Source organism: Lithobates pipiens, unplaced genomic scaffold (assembly GCF_037356315.1).
Source record: "Lithobates pipiens isolate NorthernLeopardFrog02 unplaced genomic scaffold, aLitPip1_a1.2 Scaffold_22, whole genome shotgun sequence".
Classification (NCBI taxonomy): Eukaryota; Metazoa; Chordata; class Amphibia; order Anura; family Ranidae; genus Lithobates; species Lithobates pipiens.
In genome coordinates this window covers 317,330,425-317,350,297 of record NW_027507784.1, presented here as the reverse complement: position 1 = coordinate 317,350,297, position 19,873 = coordinate 317,330,425, and the positions used below count along the sequence as shown (strand labels likewise).

Sequence of the window (19,873 nt, the reverse complement as noted above, 5' to 3'; positions counted from 1 at the left end):
CACATGACTGATATATACCGCTGATTAGAAAAGGTATTTAGCCGTTTATAGTTGCTAAAATGATTGCATTTCCATGTTCTGTGTACTGTGGGAGACCAGATCTAGTGAATGCAGGCTCCTGGGATTAGTAACACTTTAGGGGAAGAAGATTTTCATGTGTTGATGATGTGAAAGCAGCTAGGTGCGCAATCAAAAAACATTCCTTGCTGATGGATTTAAAAAGTTGGTATTACACTGGGAAAAAATGCATAGCAAAGAAAAGTGACTATGTAGAAAAGTGATGTCATTTGCTTTTAAAATTACTAATAGAGTAAAAAAAAAAAAAAAAGCGTGGAAACTTTTTGGACACCCCATATAATAATATACCTTCCTATCTATTTACTAATGCTAGCAACATAAGGATTTAAAACAAATTCACGTTGACATGCAGATCCACCTTAAAGTGGGGTGCCCCTAAAAAAAAAAAAAATTAAAAGTCAGCAGCTACAAATACTGCAGCTGCTGACTTTTAATAATCGGACACTTACCTGTCCCAGGGTCCAGCGATGCGGGGGAACGAAGCCCCCCCTCATTCCCCGCTCCGCCCGCGGCGCCGTCATTCTTACTGTGGGCACCCGGCTGTGGGTTCACAGTCGGGCACCCGCAGCGCATGCGCGAGTGGCGCAGGGCGCCGTGATACGCCGCACAGTCACCTGGGACACGTGACAGGTTCCAGATGACTGTGCGGCGCGAGGGGAAGTGATGTCACCAGCCCGGGCAAGGAAGAAGGCAGACTACGAGGGACCCCTTAGCAACAGGTATTTAGAGGTGAGTAAAAAAAAAATGTTTCCAATTATTTTTATTCATTTTTTTTTAAAGAATTTTAAGCACTTTTTTTTATTTTTTGGTGGCAACACCACTTTAAGTGACCTTGCGATCATAAGTAGGCTCACCCAAAGACCAAGGAGGTCTTGGTAGAGACACGATTCCTTCTTTGTGACCTAAAGGAGGACATGTTCCTTTCCTCATTACATTTGCAGCCGCTGCTTCCTACTTAGCAGCACCTACTACAATATTGTTCTTCTCGCTGCAAGCTATCTACTCAGATGGAAAAAAAAAATCTTTATTTGAGACAATCTCAGCTATTGTTGATGATGGAGACCAAGCAACTGGCTGCAATACAAAGAGGCACTACAGAGAAAACGCACAGATCTGTAAATGTAACATAATATTAGAGATATGGGTACAACAAGTTACACCAAAAATGACTTTATGTAAACATTACATACTCATATACACACTCACCAAAGATACAATCTCACTCTAACAAGACAAAGATTAATCAGGAAAGGTCAGCGATTGCTTCGAGACATATATGGTTTAAACAAACACAAGATTTGGTGGTTTCTCAGGAGCGGTCTTTCTCAGAATTGATAAAATGAACGTCTAACCACTTTTATTTTTGTTCTGTTAAAAGCTTATACAACATTATATCAAACTAAACAGTCCAGGCGCTGTTTAAAGGCCATGGCCAGGCCTCTCTCCAGTTTGCGCGGAGAGTTTGTGAGGCTACAAACACATTTTATTAAGCAAAGAAATCAAAATGTTATTCTTATATATAAGTCAGAAGATGTTCTTTTTAGAGACATCTATGTCATTTAATAAATAACACACTTTAAACAATTAAGGCACTTTAAAGAGGAACTCCACCCTTAGGCCCCCTTCACACTGAGGCATTTTCAGGCGCTACAGCAGGTTGGCACGGCTGCATCACTGCTTTTTGAGCGATAGGGGGCAAACGATGCTGGAGCTGATCAGGGCTTGTACAAGGATTTTTTTTACACCCTAGGCGAAACCTCATTTTGCCACCCCTGACTCCACCCCCTTTGCCCTGCCAATGTCACAGAAGGCGCCGCTATACAGGAAGCATTGGCTCTGCTTCCTCTAGCACTGGTTCCAGTGCTGCGCTGCACCTCTAATTGCACTAGACTGAGCTAGTTACATGCTGCATCCTGCAGAGCATGCAGACCAGAAGGGAGACCAGTGGCCAGGTGCCCCTAGGCAGCAGTGCACCCTAGGCGGCTGCCTAGTTTGCCTAGTGGTAGCAGCTGCCCTGGAGCCGATGCACGTGGCTGCCGGTGTTCTGCCTAATAGAGTCCGGCCATCAATATGTGTCCGCTCCGTACTGCGCATGCGCAGTACGGAGCAGACGAAGCTTCGGAAAATCTCTGAAGCTGAACGGCGCCTGCGCCGTGAGAGGAGGTGGTAGCCCCACCATCCAAGCGGACATAGGGTTGTGAATTTTAGAGGGCCCCTCGCGGGCGAGCTTCGCTCGCCACGCTTCGGGCTCGGCCTTGCTGCGCTCGGCTCTTTTTTATTCTAACTCTATGTCCACTTGGATAGTGGGGATAGAACCTGGACTCACGGCGCAGGCGCCGTTCATCCTCGGCAATTTTCGGAATCTGTGTTCCTGTGTACTGCGCATGCGCAGTACGCAGGGGACAGCATCTGATGGAGGACCCTATTTGACAAGACACCGGCCACCTACAATCACTCTACAGAGAGCCAGAACAGGGATCTTTCAGTGTAAACAAACAGATCCCCGTTCTGACAGGGGAGTAGAGAGAGATTGTCTGTTCCTAGTGATCAGGAACAGCGATCTCTATCCTCCCCCTGTCAGTAAAATCGCAGATCGCCACCATTACTAGTAAAAAATAAATAAATAATAAAAATGTCATAAATCTATCCGCTATTTTGCTATAACTTTTACGCAAACCAATCAATATATGCTTATTGCGATTTTTTAAAAAAAATTTTTTTACCAAAAATATGTAGAAGAATACATACTCGCCTAAACTGATGAAGATATTTGTTTTGTTTTTTTATTTATTTTTTGGATATTTGTTATAGCAAAAATGTAAAATTATTTTATTTTTTTCAAAATTTACACTCTTTTTTGTTTATAGCACAAAAAAATAGAAACCGCAGAGGTGATCAAATACCACCAAAAGAAATCTCTATTTGTGGGAAAAAAAAAGGACATGAATTTTGTTTGGGTACAGCGTCGCACGACAATTGTGCAATTGTCAGTTAAAGCAACGCAGAGCCTTATCGCAAAAAAATGTCCTGGTCATTAAGGGGGAAAATCTTTACGGTCCTTACATTTTTAATAAAAAATAAAAAGGTATTTACTTAAAAGAAAAGAAAAAAAAACATTTTTTTTGCAAGAGGCAAAGGTGAGGACCTTAAAAAAGAGGGGAGATTCTGCGTTCCACAAGGAATGGTAGTTGATGGAGCCATTACTTATAGTGGAACCAAACTAAAATATTGCTTGCAAGCAGGTTAGAGTCTCACTACAGTACAATGAAGATGTCTTACCTGCGTGTCGGTAATGTGTTTTGTAAACGCACACTGCGCAGTGCACCATCCTGGTGTGTGCCAGGTGTTCGGGGATGAATTAACTCCAATGTGCGGGAGTTCACCCCGGGCCGGCCAATCAAGATAGCCAAAGATGGTGAAAACCATGTGAAAATATCGGTGGTGACGGAGTGACAAGGGATATTGCAGCCCTTGTGGCGATGATCCCTCCATTATGACACAAAACCCTGGGCACTGGTTTACATTGTATGCCAAAAAGCCCAAACTTTTTCTGTATCATATCAAAAACATGAAAAAAAACGTCCCCTGGGAAGAATTACTATCACTGTTCTTGAAGCAAATTCCAAACAGGGCCCATTTATTTATCCTAAAGATAGGATTTTGTTTAGTCGTTCAAAGCAGCAGCCAGGCAGGTGACAACACTCATTTCCTGGTCCACCTTTGCAGCTTCTCGGGTCACCACTCCACCTCCAGACTTGTCATTGGACAATGAATCAGCATCATCACTAGTGTCCAATGAGCAGACAAGCAACCCAGGAAGCTCTAAAGCTGAACCAGGAACTAGCTGTGTCACTTGCCCTATTGTTCTGTCAGGCGGTGGAGTTCAAACCTCAAAATGTGTCAAACAATAGTACACATATGGGAGAAAAATGTTAATGCTGAAATCCAGGCATATTAACATTTTTAATACATCTATGAGACGTGTTTTACCTGCCAAAGAATTTGTATTTCTGTCCATCCATTCCCTAGATTTATATAACACAGTCCTCTTTGGCAGGGCAGGTGACCTGATTTTTCTCTGCTGTAGTTAAGTTCAAAGTGACTCTGCCCCGCCGCCACCCCGCCCCCTCATTGGCTGAGACAGTAGCATGGCGCCATTGGCTCCCACTGCTGCCAATCAAAGTCAGCCAATGAGGAGAGAGAAAGAGGGGGCGGGGCTGGTCTGAAAGGACACATGGAGCTGTGGCTTAGCTTGGGTGTCCCCCATAGCAAACTGCTTGCTGTGGGGGCACTGAACAGGAGGGACAGGCCAGGAGCAATGAAGAGGGACCCGAGAAGAGAAGCTCTGTGCAAAACCAACTGCACAGAGGCGGTAAGTATGACATGTTATTTTTAACAAAAAAAAAAAAAAACCTGAGACTTTACTATTACTTTAACTCACAGGCCTTGTCCCTCCCCCAGCCTGTGATTGGACAGTGAAAGTAGAGGCAGCCCAATGATGAGCTCATCTCTCTGCTCTCCCCTCCTATCTCCATGCTCCTTGTATTGCATTGCAACACAACTGATTGAATGCTGTACAGGGACTGCAGAAAGCTGATACTAAGTCAAAATCTTGTCCTTGCATTTAAATAAAATACATTGAATACAGAGCTGCAATAATTTGTGTCCTTATTATCTGCCTGGGGTTCAATTTTACAAAAAGCATGTATCCAAGTCTGTGCTCTGTCAGTACCAGGTAATGATAAAGCACAGTTGTGTTGTGTGAAGCGCGCCTACCTTGACCACTGCTGGTGTCCTCTGGTGTCATTTTCTATATTTTCATATTCCAATAAACTTTACTTGGAGCCCACGTGAGGTGCAGCAGTTTCTTATTTTGACAATTTACCACGGAGGCGAGCCGGGGCCTAGCACTCAGGGGTGTGTTCCAGTGGGCGTATCAGTTACATCTGGAAAGGTGAGTTATTTTCATTTGTACTTACCAGTATGTCTGGAGTTCCACTGAAATGGAGTAAAGGTTGTCTTTTTGAAATTTGTACAGTTGCATAGACTTTTTAAAACTCTAAAAAGGAATTATAATATGAACACTCTTTAGGTCAACACAATTTACTCTTAAAGGAAGAGATTTTTTTATATTTTCTTTGTTTCTAGGTTTGCTTGTTGGGTCAGGTGAGTTTTCTAGAGCTGGGGTAGGAGGGCCATACTGTATATTTTATAAATATTTGCAGTATGGCAAAAAATCCCCAGCAGAGTCCCTTCTTGCCTCAGAGTCCTTTCTTACAACAGGGTTCCCACCAGAGTCCTCCCTTACCTCAAGGTTTCCATCAGAGCCCCCCTTTACATCAAAGTCCCCCCTTTACCACAAGGTCTCCATCAAAACCCTCCTTACATTAGAGTGCCCCCTTACATCAGGGTCCCCATTAGACTCCTCCTTACGTCAGCATACCCCCTTACATCAGGGTTCCCCCTTACGTCAAGATCTCCAACAGAACCCCCCATACATCAGGGTTCCCATCAGACTTCCCTATACATCAGAGTACCCCCTTACCGCAAGGTTTCCATCAGAGCCTCCCTTTACATCAGAGTCCCCCCTTTACCACAAGGTTGCCATCAAAACCCCCCTTACATTAGAGTACCCCCTTACATCAGGGTCCCCATTAGACTTCCCCTTACGTCAGCGTACCCCCTTACATCAGGGTTCCCCCTTATGTCAAGATCTCCATCAGAACCCCCCCCATACATCAGGGTTACCATCAGACTTCCCCATACATCAGAGAACCGCCTTACCTCAGGGACACCATCAGAGCCCCTTACTTTAGGGCCCCCATTTGAGTCTCTCTTATATGAGAGTCCCCCTTATATCAGTGTCCCTATCAAAGTCCAGGTACAGTTTGAGGGGGGAGTGGATGCGGAGACCATAGGTATCCTCTGCTCATCTTAACCCTCAATGTGTGCCCATTGAGGATACACCACTGACCCTAGCTGAGGGCTGGCTAAAATTTTGTAGTGGGCTGGAGGTGGCCCATGGGCCGTAGTTTGGAAACCCCTTTCTTAGAGCATTACTTGAGATGCAAACATAAAAGTCTACTTATTTAATGTACTATTTTTGTCCCTTTAATAAGAAAAAAAAATTTCTGTTACTAGATAAGTTATAAAATAATAAAAAAAAAAGTCCATAGGAAAGTCTCTATGATGATAAGAAAATATAAGGAGGTATTCCACCTTTTCTCAGTTTGTTTGAGGTCATTGTCACCTGCTGACCAAGCTTGTTTTCAGAGTCATTAAGCAGAGGAGCGATGGTCACACCATCACATGTTGATCTGGTTGACATAGTTCCGAGGGAAGAGGCCGACCCTTTCGGAAATCCTTCCATTCCACCAGCAGGGATCTGCACTGTCCAGGACTTCAATGATTTCCCCTTTCTGGAAAGAGAGCTCGTAGGCCTTTTCTGATCGGTAGTCGTATTGGGCCTGGACAAAAATCTTCTTCCGCTGCGGAAAAGAGAAGAAAAGAACATTAGCCGTATTCCCAGACAAGTGAAGGAGATGAAAGTTGATTGGGGGAACCGTAACGGACTGGATTCCTCTATGAACCAGCCAACCTATCCAGATTGTGAAAGTTCCAAAAGAGTTTGTGCAAGTAAACTGGTTAAAGGTGAACTTCGTGATAAGCAAATATTGTCTAAATAGAAGAGTCCTGTGTATTCTTACTTGAATCTTGGTGAGCTTTGTGTATATCTTCCAGATCTGTGCAGTAATCCAGTGAGAGACTTCCCTTCTGTGTAGGAACTTCCTGTAATAAAGACCACTCACTGCCAATCTCTCTCCTTGTGCAGGGCAGTGCCGGTGTCCTGTCGAGAAAGGTCCCCCGTTGGATAGTGTCCACCCTGTAGTGCGCAGGCGCAGTACGGAGGGCAAAGGAGACTTTGAAAGTCTCCAAACATGAACAGCTGTTCATCAACTGTATGCGGCACCTGCGCAATTAACACTACATTGTGCCACATGCTCCCGATGCTCGTGCAACTCTGCAAGGGGCGGGTGTAGGGGCAGATGCATACAGAAGAGGCTGCATGATGGGCAGAGCTCATACGATGGGGCTGGATTTCTTAAAGGGGCGGATGTATTATTGAGAAGCGTGTAAGGGACGGATGCATCATGCGGCCTCTTCTGTATGCATCCACCCCTACACCTTGCAGAGTTGCACAAGCATTGGGAGCACGCGGGAGAGTGCGGCACAATGTAGTGTTAATTGCGGAGGCACCATGTACAGCTGATGAACAGCTGTTCATGTTCGGAGACTTTCGGCGTCTCCTTTGTCCTCCATACTGCGCAAGCGATGCACCTGCGCAGTACAGGGCGGACACTATCCGACGGGGGTCCTTTCTTGGCAGAACACCGAGACAAGGTCACCTAGAGCCCAGAGTGAAGATGCCAAACTGCGCCCCCCAAGCTGTATCAGCATTATGTGTCAGAAACCCCCACCCCCAACAAAAATGTGAGCACTAATCTGCATGCACGCTGACCTCCTAATTATAAATTCCCTTTGCAAGCCAAAAATCTCCACAAACAAAAATGCCCCCCTCCTCCCAGTACAAAAAACCCAACCCTGCTAAAATACCCTTTCCCAGCACAAATCGTTGCCCTCATCCCCCTCCCAGCTCAAATCCCCCCCCCAATTCCTGATCCTAAAACAAACCTCCCCACACCTCCTAGCACATACTCCCCCCCCCCAAATTTCTCCTCCTAAAAAAAGTCTTACCCCCTGCCGCCCCCCAAATTCCCCCTCCCAGAACAAATCCCTTCCCCCTAGAGCATATCAACCCCAACCCCCCCTCCTAGTACAAATTATATTCCCCCATTCCCTCTCCCAGCACAAATCCCACCTATATTTCCCTTCCTAAAACAAATCCCCCCTAATTTTCCCTCCTAGAACAAATCTTACCCCCATCCCCCCACAAATTCCCCTTCCCAGCACAAATCACTCCAGCTCAAGTTCCCCCTTCCCCTCTTCTAGCACAAATCCCCCCAAATTTCTCCTCCTAGAAGAAATCTTACCCCTGTCACCTCTCAAACTCCCCTCTTCCAGCACAGGTGCCTCCACCTAACAGTAATCGTCATTCCCCCCCCCACAGCACACTCTCCTCACAGACTGCACAGACCTCAGATGCAGAGCAGCAGCAGACTGTGGCTGTCCTTCCACCCAGGCTACTCCTCATCTTGCCACGTCACAGTTGAGGAGGAGCCTACGGAACACAAGCACGCAATTCTTTTTACAGGCATAGGATAGTGGCACTGGGGACTCACACTAGCAATGCCACTGCCTGTCAGATGGGGATTGTGCAGCGTTTGTCTACCCTCCCCACATTTTTAACTGGGAGGAGATGGGGGTGGGTAAACAAATCCTACACAGTCCTGATCTGACAGTCCCAATCCAAGAATGCTGCAAACAGTGGCACAAGTGTGGAGCTGGAGGGCCGGCAGAGCGCAGCCAACTCCCGGGTCTCTCTTCCACTAAAGATTTGGCCTGTCACTTTCCGCACTAAGCTGACAGGAGTAATGAAGCCACTGTCCTTACTCCTGTCAGCTTACAGCATTAGGAATTCCCCCCACATCACATAATGCCTGCGCCCAGGGCAGCCGCACCCCCCTGCCCCTCCCTTGTCCCAGTCCTGGTGCGTGGTGACTGGTCTTGTCTATGCCCCCCCCCCGTAGTTTCCTGCAGGGGGGGTAGGCCTGCTGGGCCCATTCCACAACTCTGCTCTTTGCACAGACTATGTATAGCTCACCGATGATGTCACTACATCATTTATATGGTAGTGTAGTGTTATTGGTATTTGGAAGCTGTGCTCTTCTGCAACCTTTTTTGCTTCTGGAATGCTTCTGGAATGCTGGGACAACTTAGAACAATTCTCATTGGTCAGCGAGGCCACGTGCCAGCGTTAACCAATGCCCACTCACCACCACGATGCTAAACAGCCTCCGCTTTGTGAACTGCATTTTTCAGATGTCTAAACCTATACACTGGCTGCATGGGCAGCAGAAGATAATCAAGGAGGTGCAGTGGGGACTGGGGGTGTGGGGAGAGTGTAGGGAGTAAGTTCCCCTTCATTTTTTGTGAAAAGGTGAATGATCCCATTAACCGATATTTTGCTCAAAATCTGATTTTTATTTTTAGTGTTGAAAATATTTTTATTGAAACATTTCAAGTAAAAACAATAAAACAGTAACCATCATGAGGCAAATGCAAGCAGGAACAGTAACAGGAGTACATTTACGGGGGGCCGGTGAATGACTATCGGCCACAGCCGGTCCCAGATGGGAAGCTTGGAGAGTAGGGAAGACGGCCTGCTCTCCGATCCATGAGGCCACAGTAGTGAAAAATACTCATGGGTTACTACATGAGACAATATTTAATCAATAACATAAAGAAGATAGAAAGAGAGAGAGAGGAGGAAAGGGAGGAGAGGAGCAAAATAAAGAGGAACAAAGTGGTAGAGGGGAAAGCTAGATAGCAAGAGGAGAGGAGAGGGGAGGTAAGGGGGGGGGGGGGAGGGGGAAGGGGCGTAGGGAAGAGAGAGCCCACAATGTCCTTATGCGTTCAAGATTTGGTTCTTTAAAGCGTCAGGGGAGGAGAAGCGGAGCCAGATCGACCATTGAGATATAAATTTGGTGTAAGTGTCATTGTCCAGTGCCAACATCTCCTCCATTCTCATGGTGTCATTCATAATCGATACCCACCGTGACAATGGGGGAGTATTCGTCGTCTTCCAATAAGCAGGTATCAGTTGTCTAGCAGAGGACATAAAAAAGCGGAGCAATCTCTGTCTCTGCGATTTAATAGACCCGAACAGTATGGAGAGTAATGCGATTTTCGGAGAGATAGGAACCGGAACATCAGCTAAGAGATTATAACATTCAAAAACCTGCGTCCAGAAGGGGCGGATCCTCTCACAGTCCCACCAGACATGCATATAAGTTCCGACTGAAGCTTCACAGCGCCAGCAGGTGGCTGGTGTAGACGGGAAGATTTTGTGTAAAGTAGCAGGGTCTCTGTACCATCTGGACAATAGCTTGTAGTTCTTTTCTTGAGAGTAGCAGGAGATGGTAGACTTATGTGTGAAATGAAAAGAGGTTTGCCATTCCGGCACAGAGATGTCTTCACCCAAATCCGCAGACCACAGCCTAGTGTAATGTGGGAGTTGATCATGTGCTAAAGTCTGCAGTAGGTTATATAAGGAGGATAGTAGGTGTTTGGGAGTTTCTGGGAGCGAGCACAGTTCCTCGAAGTTGGTAAGCTTGCGATGTATTTGAGAGGAGGAGTGTAGGCGTTTGGTAAACGTGGACACATGTAGGGCCGTGAGCCAATCTCCGGAGTCTGCCGCGGGGACCGAGGTCCCCTGAGAAGGATGCACAAATGTGCGAGCTTGCGGCCACTCCGTACGCTTAAAGGGTCCTAGGGAGCCTGCCCCCGTACTTTGTGGTAAGGCAGGATGGTCAAAGAGGGACATCAGGGGGCCCGGATCAGAGGAAAGGGTGGTGTTTAGACCTGTCATATACCACAGCTTCAAGGAGGCCAAGGTCAGTGGGGATAAGGAGGTCATACGAGAGTAGTCTTGTTTGTATCCCCATAGAAGAGCTCGGAGATCTACAGGAGAAAGGTCTTGTTCAACGGACACTGAGGCCTTGCAAGGAGGACGGGGGAACCATTCTATGATGCGGGACATATGAGCAGCTGTATGGTAGGTCTCAAAGTCAGGGAGGCCCGTTCCTCCCATAGTCTTCGGGAGTGTAAGCAGTTTAAATTTAACTCTGGGGAGGCCCCTGTTCCACATGAATCTGATAGCTAGCGAGCGTAGGGAGATAAAAAATGATTTGGGGACGTGGATGGGGATCGTTTGAAATAAATACAGGAACTTGGGTAGAGTGTCCATCTTTAGGATATTAATCCTTCCAAACCAGGGCAAAGGAGACCCCCCCCCCCCCCCACTCCTCAAGGTCCTTCCGTATACGGTTAAGCAGGGGAATATAATTCAGGGAAAACAAATCAGCTAGGTTGGAGGGTATAATGACCCCCAGGTAAGAGATCCCCTTGGTCTGCCATTTAAATGAAAAGTTGGACTTTAGAAGGGACAGCGTGGAGGGGGTGAGGGATATGTTGAGGGCTTCTGTCTTAGAGATGTTGATCTTAAAGTTACTATGGATACCAAAACGTTGAAATTCTCTGAGTAGGGATGGTAGGGAGATGTGTGGATTCTGAATATACACAAGGAGGTCATCAGCATACAGGGAGAGTTTGTGATGTGCAGACGGAGTTTGAATACCGAGGATGGAGGGGTTTTGTCGTATGGCACAGGCCAAATGTTCAATGATGATGACAAAGAGGAGGGGGGACATGGGGCAGCCCTGTCGGGTGCCGTTTGCAATATCAAAGGGGGCTGATGTGGTTCCGTTGACCAGGACCGCAGCTGAGGGTCGTGAATATAGGGACATAACTTTAGAGATGAAGGGAGCTCCGAGGCCAAGTTGTTCTAGAGACAGCTGTAGAAACCTCCAACTGACCCTATCGAAGGCCTTTTCAGCGTCGAAAGATAAGAGGCAAGCTCTTAGGTTTTTAAGCTGGATCAGGGAAATAAGATGTATCGTCTTGGTGGTGTTGTCCCTCGCCTCCCTGCCAGGGACAAACCCCACTTGATCATTATGAATAATTTTAGGCAGTAGAGGGGACAGACGGGTAGCTAGAACTTTTGCGAATAGCTTAATATCTATGTTGAGCAGGGAGATGGGCCGATAGCTACTGCATTGGGATGGGTCCTTGCCCGGTTTAGGGATAATAGAGATGTTAGCAGATAAAGAGTCCCTGGAAGGGAGGTTAGAGCTGTCTACGGAATTAAAGGCTTTTGTCAGAAGGGGTGCAAGTTGGGGGGCAAAAGTTTTGTAAAACCGGGGTGTAAAGCCGTCAGGGCCCGGACATTTTCCCACTTTAAGGGCTTTGATAGCCTGTAAAAATTCAGAGGTAATTAGGGGCTCATCCAAGGCCGTCGCGTCCACATTGTCAATAGTAGGTAGGGCGGTCTCCAAAAAATAAGCTTGCTTGGGGTCATAAGATGGGGGGGACCTATCTGGAGGGGTTGCATGCGGAAGGTTATAAAGCTGTGAGTAGTATTGCCTGAAGGATGCAGATATCCCAGAGGTGTTAAATGTTTTTGTATGGTCCGATTGAACGATGAAGGGGATAGAATGTCGCGGGGGTCTAGGATGGATAACCCTAGCCAGGTGTTTACCACATTTATTTGCCAGTGAGTAGAAATGGTTCCGCGCTTTATCCCTGGCAATCAGGGAGTGCGCGTCTAGGAGCTGGAGTAGGTCCCTGCGGGCGTTAGAAAGCTGAACAAAAACAGCAGGATCCAGATCCTTTTTGTGAAGGGGTTCGAGGTTCGCAATGGTAGTAAGGAGTCTGCGTATGTCATGGGCTCGGGCCTTTTTAAGGCGAGAACCGTGTTGTATAAGGGTACCCCGGAGCACACATTTGAGTGTGTCCCATTGGTTCATAGGGGAGGTAGTGTCAGCGGAATGGTCACCTATAAAATCTTTAATGGCTTTAGAGACATCCGCCATACACACGGAGTCCCGCAGCAGATTGTCGTTAAGTCTCCAGCTCGCTCCCCGGCGGGTAGCAGGGGGGCGGACCAGAGTCAGGTAGATGGGGGCATGGTCGGACCACAGAAAGTTACCGATCCATTAACCAATATTTTAAGCTGACGTTCAGCTGGCGTTCAGCCCAATTGTACCTTTCTTTTTTTTTGTTTGGTGCCTGGCTACATAGAAGCAAAAGTATTTGTAGTGTGTTTTTTTTTTCTGATCCCTATATAAACCTCCAGGGCAGCACACTTGAGGTCTGTACTGCTGTGAGAGGGCAGCCATCTAGATATCCATCAGTCCCATGCGCCCCTTATATAGTCCCATCTACTGCGCTCCAATAAACAATGCAGGGGGCGTGTAGAAGAACAGACAGGCACTGATTGATTGCTGGGCAGCAATGCAGCCGGCTCACCAGACATTTTGAATAATGAGGCCTGCCATTGCTTCTGTCTCATGTGTGTGGGCTGGTTCTTTAACCAGACAGCACAATGACAACCCTGACACTCATCAATCTCAATCACATGTCCTATTGCAATTACATACGCAGACTCAGCACCTCTAGGCTGGGCGGGTGCCTGGCATTTTTTAGCATCACTGTAATGAAACTGTCGGTGAAATAAAATATACATTAAAGACTTGAAAGCTTGCCAGCGATGAGGTGATTGACTTTACAAAATGGCCTGTGATGAAGCCAAGCCTACTGAACACGCCCGCCTCCTGATAAAAATCTCTCTTCATTATCCTGAAACTTTAATATAGAGTACATATATCAAATAGTCATAACACAAAGAGGATCTCTGGATTGAGGGTTCATGCACACATGGCTTTGAATGGCTGTATGTGGCCGTGTTTTTGTAAACGCAGAGGTTTTGTGTCCAGAAAATAAGTGGGATGTGCATGTAAAGGCCAATGCAAAGAACCATCAGCGTTACCGTTGCGTACAGCCATTCACTTGAATGGCAGGCTGTACGCAGCTTTCACTATAATGAAGGCAGCTCTATCATTTGCAAGTTACAGGTGAGCAGGTGCCATTTTAAATATTGATCCCTGTGAAAAGCAGTCTCAAGGGGGATCCCCTTTCAAAGGGCATTTGACACGTGCTGAGGAGGTGATATGTCTAAAAAGTCTGAACCACCTTGGCGCAACAGTTGGCATTGCACATGGCTGCAGGGTGGTTGTGGTGTGGCACCTAACACTTAAACTGGTCATGTTTTCTGTGGCTGCAAAGCATCAGGGTTGTGGTATGTGCCCTTCTTTATGTGGGTTGACGGGGGGCGGTAATGGCAATCCATGTGAATGAGCCCTAAGGTGAAATGCGTTGGTTGGGTGCAGAGTCTAGGGGAAGTGTGAACGACTCAGAAAAATAATCCTGTTCAGGACTTAGACAAGCTGTTGTGCAGCCTGTGCTTCTATCTATGGAGATTTATGTATGGTCAGTAGAAAGAAGTCAAGTAAAAAGTAACAAAATGACATCCAAAGATGTACAAGACAGAAGCTGTTCTCATGTAATACTAAATAGGGAGCACTATAATGTACCATCTGTTACAATGGATAGCTATTAGTTTATAATCATCAAAGAAAACAAAACAAAATGGAAAAAAATCGGTGCTGTTATACTTCCCTTATAAAAACCTCACACATCAATATTTTTTATTTGTTCAAAAAGTGAAGTGAAAAAAAAATAGAACAAACGCCTTTAGACAGAATGAATATAGAATGAATGCACCTTCCATGCATGGCTGTCCCCACCTGCATCCACCACCTCAGAGGTCCCATGAGCTCTGCTAGCTGGTAGCAGAAGTGAAACCCAATCTAGTTCCCCTTATACTCCTCTGATAATAAACTAGAAAATGATGTAGGCATTGTATTGAGACCTCGCCTTCATGGGAAAGCCCTGCACCTCAGTCACATGAGTTACCCACTTCTTGCTCTTCCCACTTGTTGAAATTTGAAAGAACAGACCATTACTGATCTCCTCACAGCAGTCTGAGATATATGGTGTCTAGTACAGCACATTGAAGAGGTCCGCCCAATGCCAAGGTTATTTACTGCCTGAGGCATCCATAGTCTGTAAAAATAACCCGTCGGTGGTCCGATCGGCAGAGGCGGCCATGGGTGAAATAAAGTAATTCGATGTTTAATAAACCAGCTGTCTACAACCTTGTCTTGGACAACCAACAACGGGTGCCTCTTCAGATCGGACCACCAATGGCTTATTTTATCGACTTTTTTTTTTAATTACTGAATCCACACACCCACTCGAAAAAAGACCCAGGGTGGGGACCCCTGTGGCATGGAGAGTGACCACTTTCATCCTGAATGGAGACAGGTTTTCTTCACCCGTGCATTTGAAAGGTTGAAGCAGTTAACTACACTATAAGGGCTCCCCTGCCTCCCTCTTTTCTTTTTCAGTGGACACCCTGAGCTGCACTAGAGACTACTGTCCAGTCCTTCAGAATTGACCCTCTCGAAAAAGAGTTGACCACCCCGTCCTAGATCAAAGATCAAAGTGTGCAACTCCTCCTGCTGCAGAACCCAGGGTGGTAGCCCCTTCTGGGTTCACCAAATATATCAAATATACAGCACATAATATAGAACAAAGGAGTCTTACAGAGCACAGGAGTCCACACTATGTAAACTAAAAATAAAACATGATGTACAGAGTGTAGTGGTCCCGAGTATGTAACATACAGTGGTGTGAAAAAGTGTTTGCCCCCTTGCTCATTTCCTGTTCCTTTGCATGTTTGTCACACTTAAGTGTTTCGGAACATCAAACCAATTTAAACAATAGTCAAGGACAACACAAGTAAACACAAAATGCAATTTGTAAATTAAGGTGTTTATTATTAAAGGTGAAAAAAAATCCAAACCATCATGGCCCTGTGTGAAAAAGTGATTGCCCCCCTTGTTAAAACATACTATAACTGTGGTTGTCCACACCTGAGTTCAATTTCTCTAGCCACACCCAGGCCTGATTATTGCCACACCTGTTCACAATCAAGGCATCACTTAAATAGGAGCTGCTTGACACAGTAAGGTCCACCAGAAGATCCTTAAAAGCTACACATCATGCCGAGACCCAAAGAAATTCAGGAACAATTGAGAAAGAAAGTAATTGAGATCTATCAGTCTGGAAAGGGTTATAAAGCCATTTCCAAAGCTTTGGGAATCCAGCGAACCACAGTGAGAGCCATTATCCACAAATGGCGAAGACATGGAACAGTGGTGAACCTTCCCAGGAGTGGCCGGCCGCCCAAAATTACCCCAAGAGCGCAGCGACGACTCATCCAAGAGGTCCCAAAAGACCCCACAACAACGTCCAAGGAACTGCAGGCCTCACTTGCCTCAGTTAAGGTCAGCGTTCATGCCTTTACCATCAGGAAAAGACTGGGCAAAAATGGCCTGCATGGCAGAGTTCCAAGGAGAAAACCACTGCTGAGCAAAAAGAACATCAAAGCTCGTCTCAATTTCTCCACAACACATCTTGATGATCCCCAAGACTTTTGGGACAACATTCTGTGAACCGATGAGACAAAAGTGGAACTCTTTGGACGGTGTGTGTCCAAGTATATCTGGCGTAGAAGGAACACTGCATTTCATAAAAAGAACATTATACCAACAGTAAAATATGGTGGTGGTAGTGTGATGGTCTGGGGCTGTTTTGCTGCTTCAGGACCTGGAAGACTTGCCGTGATAAAAGGAACTATGAATTCTGCTGTCTACCAAGAGATCCTGAAGGAGAATGTCCGACCATCTGTTCATGTACTCAAGCTGAAAGGAACTTGGGTTCTGCAGCAGGACAATGATCCTAAACACACCAGCAAGTCCACCACCGAATGGCTGAAGAAAAACAAAATGAAGACTTTGGAGTGGCCTAGCCAAAGTCCTGACCTGAATCCTATTGAGATGTTGTGGTATGACCTTAAAAAGGCCGTTCATGCTCGAAAACCCTCTAATGTAACTGAATTAGGACAATTCTGCAAAGATGAGTGGGCCAAAATTCCTCCAGGACACTGTAAAAGCCTCATTGCACGTTATCGCAAACGCTTGGTTGCAGTTGTTGCTGCTAAGGGTGGCCCAACCAGTTATTAGGTTTAGGGGGGCAATCACTTTTTCACACAGGGCCATGATGGTTTGGATTTTTTTTCACCTTTAATAATAAACACCTTCATTTACAAATTGCATTTTGTGTTTACTTGTGTTGTCCTTGACTATTGTTTAAATTGGTTTGATGTTCCGAAACACTTAAGTGTGACAAACATGCAAAGGAACAGGAAATGAGGAAGGGGGCAAACACTTTTTCACACCACTGTAAATATTAATGTACTTTGTGCAGGGGCCCAGATTATGTAATGCACTGTTCTACAGAGTACATTGTTCCATTCTGTGTAACATACAGCATGTTGTACAGTCAAGTGGTCCAGATTATGTAATGCACAGCACATTTTATGGAGTCCAGTGGTCTACAGTATGAAATGTACAGACATTTTAATGAATCCTGCATACAAACCAAATTTATGGATTTGCTTGCCCCTTCAAGTAATTTTTTACACATACATTTTACATTTCCCATTCTGAGCCTCACTCTTCAACTCTCATTCTCAAAATACAATGGCATAGCTAACAAGCTCCCATAAAAAACAACTTTCAAAATTTGACCATGCATTAAAAAGCAAGGTCTGCTTAATACATCAGGGACCCTAACAAAATATTAAACTGCTGCATTGAAGTAAAGAAAAAAAAGAAAAAAAAACACTGGGAAATAAAGTTACCAAACATATCATACTTACATTTCTCCTGGCTTTGCCCACAGTGTTTACGTGAAGGTGACATCACAATACCTTCTGATGAGATCATGGGAGCACCAAGGATCTCAAATCTTGTGAGAAGACAATCCTGCACTGTCCTAGAGGATCTCCTCTTGTGATTTGGGATATTAGGCATTCCCCGGGATGTCGATGGAAGGACCATGACATCACTCTCTGCTGTAGGTATGGTATGTTTTCTAACCTTTTTACCTGCAGGTTTTTTTTTCTTTTCACTTTAATGAGATGCTTTTATATTGATCCTGTGATAAGTGCACCTTGCTTTTTAGTGCAAAGGCCACTTAAAAGACTTAGTACGGTCCCCACGTTTCCATTTTAATTCTGATTAAATGGATGAGGCCAGACTTGGTGTATATCGCCACTGAGGAGGCAAGGGACAATAAGGAAGGGGCTGACTTTTTTACTTGAACTTTAGTTGCGATCTTTATTTTATATATCTTACAAGAAATTTCACCTAGAGGCACGTTGGTCTGAGAGCTACCTCAAGTCATTGTACTGTGAGATGTGGAATCCTAAGGCCTTAGGATCTCAGGACCGGCCAAGGTAGATTACTATCTCTCCTCCTACACAATGAGACAAATAGATCTACAAAGAGTACTGTGCTACCACATCCCCAGTATTACATCCGGAAAAAAACATTACTCCCATAGGACCTTAATGCAACCATCAAGAACATAATTTATTTACTTTATTTAAACATGTTTTTGTTTATACAAAATATGAAAAAATTACTTTCTAAAATGACAAATGTCCTGGTACATCCATATGGTGATATATACAATACTCAGCAATACCTTATCCCCTCTGGCAGGGTCACACGTGTGCATATCATTTCTGTATTGCTTTGAACAGTCCACCCTGCCGGGAAGGTGCCAATGCATTTCAATAGGTTTATGCAATCTTCATTGGGGAAAGGAAGGTATTTCTTTAGTATATCACCAATAGCCTTTTAACCAGATGCTGTTGCCCCAGGCCTATAATCACAGAATGATGTCTACTGCGCCCACCCACTGAGCTCCCAAGGGACTGCAGCCAGAGAGAACAACCACCTGCGGTAGCAGTCATCCATGCTGAACAATCATACCTGATCAATTCCAACTCGGCTGTGATTTTTGCATGAATAACCATATGTTCATTATCAAGCAAGCGTGTACAATATAGACCAGCCCCACATGTAAATATCAGCCCCAAACAGGAGTTCCAAATCAAAATAACTCCATTATAAATAAAATGTTTATTTTACATAAAGTAATTTGTTCTTTATGACGTCATTAAAATCACACGGGAGTAATGGTTTTTCTCATGTATTATCTCGCCTCCTTTCATTTTTGACCTTGGTTGGTGCATTAGCATTGACTACACAAAAAATGTGTTTCATACTTTATCCAATAGACCAAGAACTGCTCCTTCTCCATAGAAGAGTGAATGATCAGTTCTGTTACAAAGGAAAATGTTTGGGACCTTAAATGACGCATAAAAGAGACCATTGGAATAAATGTAAAAATACATTTACTGTCAAAAGATTAAACTGGTGGTAACAGGTCAAACTGTAAAAATATAACAGCCATAATGTGTGGGAGTCACGCCTGCATCCTAAGTATGCCCAATGCATTTAGTGGTGTAGACCACTCTTCAGGGCAACAAATGCGTCAACATGTCTAAAAAAGACATAGATACCATACAATCTGTTAATGTAACGCTGAGATAATATGTATATAAAAATATGTCATAGAAGGAAAAGGAGTATCCAATCCTAATAACTCACATGAAGCTAAAAAGCAAAACATGTGATATAGTCGAACTAGGGACCCGTGGGATAGTCTGTCCCTGGAGCTGAGGTAAGGGACCCGCAAGCAGTGCAGACGTGCACCAAATAATCCCATGGAATATATACCTCCAAGTATATAGATTGATGGTGCGTACCCCCAGAGTCCGTAAAAAAATAAATGAATAGTGAGAGTTAAGTTCTCTTCTCTGGAGTCAAATTCTTTATGTGTCTCATTTAAAGTCTCACCCATTTTTCTCGTATGAATGATTAGTTCAGAATCTTTAAAACGGGCTGGGAATATTCCTCGTGTGAAATCAAGCATTTATAGTGCCGATCGCCTGTCGATCTATAACAGCCCAAAAATCATAAGCAATGCTTAAAATCAGGAGACCCGTTTTCATCATCAAACTATTTCTAAAAAAATGGATTCAACCTATACACCAAGAGGAACACCCACACACCACACGGCTGCCAGTAAACAGACTTATCTCAGGAATGCCTCTTGGCCCCTCCGATGTAAACACACCGTGACACCTATGAATGTGATTTTCTCTGGTGACCTTGAT

General features: G+C 45.0%; 1 protein-coding gene across 3 annotated transcripts in view; it reads right to left on the bottom strand.

Annotated features, from left to right (window-relative positions):
• Window positions 1–1,088: 1,088 nt before the first annotated feature.
• Window positions 1,089–19,873, bottom strand: part of GRAP (GRB2 related adaptor protein) — a 134,285-nt gene continuing 115,500 nt past the window's right edge. For all 3 annotated transcript variants that reach the window (XM_077449428.1, XM_077449430.1, XM_077449429.1), the window contains one exon: window positions 1,089–6,566. In XM_077449428.1, coding sequence (XP_077305554.1) covers window positions 6,384–6,566 — 183 coding nt within the window. In that variant the 3' untranslated portion in view covers window positions 1,089–6,383. The remainder of the gene's footprint in view (window positions 6,567–19,873) is intronic.